General features: G+C 35.7%; 1 protein-coding gene across 2 annotated transcripts; it reads right to left on the reverse strand.

Moving 5' to 3' along the window:
• LOC107628652 (tobamovirus multiplication protein 2A) lies at window positions 270–4,673 on the reverse strand. 2 transcript variants are annotated; one of them, XM_021120045.1, is made up of 8 exons: window positions 4,514–4,615; window positions 4,008–4,051; window positions 3,628–3,929; window positions 2,811–2,910; window positions 2,555–2,635; window positions 2,374–2,478; window positions 1,912–2,124; window positions 270–774 (listed from the first exon to the last, which is right to left on the reverse strand). In XM_021120045.1, exons 3-8 carry the CDS (start codon window positions 3,855–3,857, stop codon window positions 667–669), a joined length of 837 nt encoding a protein of 278 aa, XP_020975704.1. In that variant the 5' UTR covers window positions 3,858–3,929; window positions 4,008–4,051; window positions 4,514–4,615; the 3' UTR covers window positions 270–666. The 2 variants fall into 2 exon arrangements, with proteins under 2 accessions (XP_020975704.1, XP_016186756.1); XM_016331270.2 differs by lacking the exon at window positions 4,008–4,051 and having other exon boundaries at window positions 4,514–4,673.

The raw sequence follows: 4,973 nt of genomic DNA on the forward strand, positions 1-4,973 counted from the left end.
TAGGCTTGACCCGCTAACCCACTGTTAAACGGGACTTGACCCGCTAACCCACCATTAAACGGGACGAGCAGGACCACCTCACGGGACTTGACCCGCTAACCCACCATTAAACGGGACGAGCAGGACCACCTCAGTAGGTGGGGCAGGACGGACTTCCCTTATTGCCACCCTACATGCAGCATAGTCTATACTGGGTGTTTGAAAACACTTTCAAAATTGTATCCACAACTTCTTGCACCAATTTCTCTTCACATTACTAACTCGGTGACAAACACAGGAACACTTCAGAATCATTACATAAAAAGCATTGGTTTCAACTTTTATAAGAGAATAATATCAACCTCATAAACACTGATTTCATTCGCTGGGTTAAACTATGGACATAAACATAAGCAACATCATAACAATACTAATGTCTCACCCAGAATGTTACACACATACACACAACAAACTGAAGACGTTGTTGCCATTGTAACAGAAAAAAAGTGGAGATGGGGATCATGTGAAGTGGAACTTGTCTACAAACTTGAGACACACAAAACGATTTGTTTTTGTTTTTTTGTTTTTTTGTTTTTTTTCTTTTTCGTGAGACAACCTTCTAATCTCAAGTCATTGCCAAACAATCATTCGAAGTCAACCTGAAAAAGCTTTGGAGGGATACATTTATCACATGATGGTGCAACGGCTCCTTTCTTCAGTTGGTTGCGGATTTGGTTGCTGGAACCTGTGCGACTCTGATGGATTGTATGTAAATTCAGATGTATCCAAACCATACTGCATGAGCATGATTAGTGTCAGACAACCGCATGCAATACCGTAATCATTTTTTTCATTATAATAATAATAATAATAAGTAATGATTCTGCAAGGATTGTGCCATTGTTAGATAAAAAACCATTTATGAAAATGTACCTATTTGCTAAAAGCTTTCAGTCAATAAAATATCATTGAACTTTTAAAAGCAAAATCAAGGAGGTGAGTTTGCTAATTTGCCTAAGCACCTTTCAAAGGAGTTTATAGGCAATTATACTTGTTATTGAGGAAAAAAAACAAACAAAAGAAACAAAAAACAAAACAAAGTATGAACCTTCCATGGTTCAAGAGACCTTTACCACAGTGTAATAGCACAAATGATCAATGAGCTGAGCAAGGATGAGTTTGGGTAGGTGTTCAGTTTGCTGACAATTTGTGTGCTGAAGCTTAAGCTCAAAGTCATCTTGTTGAAATGACCTTAGTTTGGTCTAATCTAACAAGTATTCATGCTCAATGAGCCAAGTTCAAACTCTATATCACCAATTCATTACTCTAACTCCCGCGAAGACAAAATCAGCTGTAATTAACCATGTTCATCAATCGGCAATCAACTGGTAAGGCCCCCAACTCAATGCACAAGGCTCCCACCTGGTGGGGACTGGGAAGGGTAAGCATACATTGTTTGACACTTTGACCTCCATAAATGGAGAGGTTTTTTGCATGATTTAAACCCGTGATTTCCAAATCACAAGGTATCAACTTTATTGCTGGGAAGTCCCACCCTCAAGCAGCAATAAAAAACACAGTCCCAGATACTAAAGGGTTTAAAAGGAAATTAAAAAAAGGATGAGTTTTTACTCAATAAAAATAGCTTAAATTATATTCTAATTACTCAATATTATATCTAATTAGGTTGCAGACTAATGAACCAAACTTGTGAAAGATAAAGAATGGGCCATTATTATGAGTTTAATTTTAGTCTCAATCCGAGACATGAGCTTAAGCTTGGTAAGCTAAAAAAACAAGCCTTGAGCTCGTCAGCCAAACTTAGCTTGTTGCCAGCCTGACACAGTTAACAGTTACACGGATGAAAAAAGAAAACAGAATCACAAACAAGAAGAATGGACTAAGTAAACTGCAGAGAAAAAAATATTGCACCTTTTCCCTCATCCGTGTACTCCATGCATCATTTCTGCTTGGGCGCTGATCAAGTGTGCCGGCAACTGGTACACCTGTTACTGGGCTAGCTGGTTTGTTATTGAGCAAAGGTTGACGGGCCTGGTGCCTTGGATTAATGTACTCTTCATCACTATCATAATCCACTTGCTTGTTTGAGGCCCTAACAATAAGTGCTAACAAGAAAAGAAGGGCCTGCAATTCCAGAAACATAACAAGGCACATCACATCCACCTTATCAATAAAATAACCAATTTACTTTCTTGATTAAAAAAAAAAAGGTCATGCCCAAAAATAAGATGGTATTACTTCGAAACATCCTTTCTAGAGGTGATTGTTGATCCTAGTGGGTGCACCTATTTTCCATGAGTATATGCACAGGACACATGGCCACAAAACAACATTGCTTTCTTTTGAATTCCAATCATATCAGTTCTTGCTTACCTCGAATACAACAATTCCAAGAGCAACCCACCTCACAATATCCCAGTTCTCTCTTAGAAATCCGTATACCATATCAAAATATCCCGTTTCATCTTGTGGAATTTCCTGAAAGAAATATAATCTGTAATTTGCTGAATATAACATCAATTTCACACCCCAGTTAAACATTGAAAGAAATTACCTTTTTCCAGCCTTTGTCGAAAAATATAACGGCTGCAAAAGCCAGCTCTAGCAAGATCAATAGTATCACCAAAAATGCATACTTTGCTGGGTTAAGGAAATAGTCATTCCTTTGAGATAAATATATTAAATAGTTCTAATTAAAACAGAAAGAGAGTGTGGAAGAGATTATTCATCTCATGCTTTTGTATGCTAGTGGAAAATTTAGGAGCCCATTGAATATCTTGCCTACAACGAAAGACAATCTATAAGGATACACAGCTCAGGCAGCACACACTCCGTGTCATAGATGCGACACATCCAAAACAAGAAATGACAAACAGAATCGCCCCAACACCAATAAAAGCATATAAAAACCTGCATGCATGAACACAAGCAGTGAAAGAGAGTTCAATGACAGAAGCTTGAGCTCTGTCAACTTCCTCTAATAGAAGTAGCAATGTAAATGTGGCAATAACTCAATCATTGTGGTGAATGCAGACCGAATTCATGAAGCACACAAGACTACATCTGGTATTTTTCTCTAGTTGTCTTTCTTTACTCAGCACCTTAGATGTCGCTAATCTATTTAAAACCACACATTGAAGAAATAAAAGAACTTCAAATTCACATTTTGCATAGAAATCTACACAGTTAATAAGCCAAGTCCATTATTAACTTTGATTCCTTCAACCCTGGCAATAAGAATGAACCTAATGCATCATTTGCACCAAATTAGTGAAGCGTGACTAGCCCTTCTAAAGTTTTATATGTTACATAACTAAAATCTATTAGTAGCCATCCCAAATGCTTCACATTGCAGCTCTTACTGAGCTTGATCAAATAGAAATTGAATAGGTTCAACTCCTAGGTTAGCACAAAGTTCCGATTCAATTTTACGGATTATCTTCTCCAAAGTAAGTTGGAGTGAATTTTCCTTTTCTAAAATATATAAACTAAAAAAAATAAAAAATTAAAAACCAGCAAAATATTGCAGCAGCAAAATTTATAACAAAAGAATTATTATTTCCTCATTACTCTACAACTAGTCCCGCAACACATTTCTCAATTGAAAGAAAAGAGCAGCATCCATACCAAGCCTTCGGTAAATCATCATAAATGCTGTCGGAGAGATTCACAGCTACAAGCATTGGACGGCCAAGTTGAACAAGAGTCTGATCAGTAGGAACTATTAAAGTGTCATGTGGATGGTTATTGTATTGAACCAGCAGATAAATCCCATAGCCCACCATGGCCAGACCAGCAAGGGACATAAAGAAGTTCAGAACCTTCAGAAGGCACTCCCAGCAACCCTTACAACCCATCCTCCCCTACCTATAATACCCTTCAACTCCTCAACCAGAATTCAATAATGTGACCAATTCCAACTATAATTTCTGGGGGAAAAAAACAAAAGGCATTTCCATCAGTACTAATGTCAAATAAGACCAGTAATTCAAGCAGTCAGATTCAACCTTAACAGAGACGCTGATGTCTTAACTAATGCTCCATATACAACCTTAACAAGCACAAAAAACAATGACAATCACTTAGTCACATATATTTTCAACCTTAGGGGTTCTAAGAAGACAATTGTCTAGGTCAATTGCTCTGGTATATTCTAACCCATAACCTTATTTTTTCTCATTCTTTATTCAGAAACATAATCACCTAAGAGAAAATGTTATGTCACTGAAATCAATAACATTGTTATAATTTTCCAATATGAATAATTAGGATGTCCCCAATTATTTATTTATTTATTAACATTGACCATGTTAGTTATGAGACTATCGACCAAAATTCCGACAGAATCTAGCTCAGGAAATTCGTAAGGATGCAATCTACCAAAAAAAATAAAAAAATAAAAAATAATCAACTAAGAGAAAATGTAAAAGGTTAAAATTAAAATCAAAAGAAAGGTAAGAAAAAAACAAAATGTTGATGAGAGCTGCGATACATAGAAGTGAGAATCACTCACAGTTAGAACTCCGATTGACAAAGCTTTCCCTTTTTCTGATCCTCTCGCTTCTCGAAATCGCTCAAATATAGAAAATGGAACAGCAAAGAAAGAAAAAAGAAAACGGTGACCGGAATATCAATGATTAGGAAAAAGAAAATACAATTAAATTTAATTAACTTAAATGACATTAATACCCTTGTGTGTTGCTGGTTTGGCACCCCGAACACACATTGGCGTTAAACAATTCTATTTTTCTTGTAATTTTAGCAAACTTTCAATTAATTCTTCCCCGTTTAAAAGCTTATAATTGATTTCCTGTACTAGATAAAAATTGTTAATTAATTCTTAACTAGTTAGCTTTTAAAAAGTCATAATAATATTATAATATTTGGTTTTATAATATTTTATAAATTATTTCACGTCAAATACAAAAATAAATGTTCGAATAACATTTCATATTTTTAAATAAAAATAGTTA

Source organism: Arachis ipaensis, chromosome B01 (genome assembly GCF_000816755.2).
Source record: "Arachis ipaensis cultivar K30076 chromosome B01, Araip1.1, whole genome shotgun sequence".
NCBI classification, from domain to species: Eukaryota; Viridiplantae; Streptophyta; class Magnoliopsida; order Fabales; family Fabaceae; genus Arachis; species Arachis ipaensis.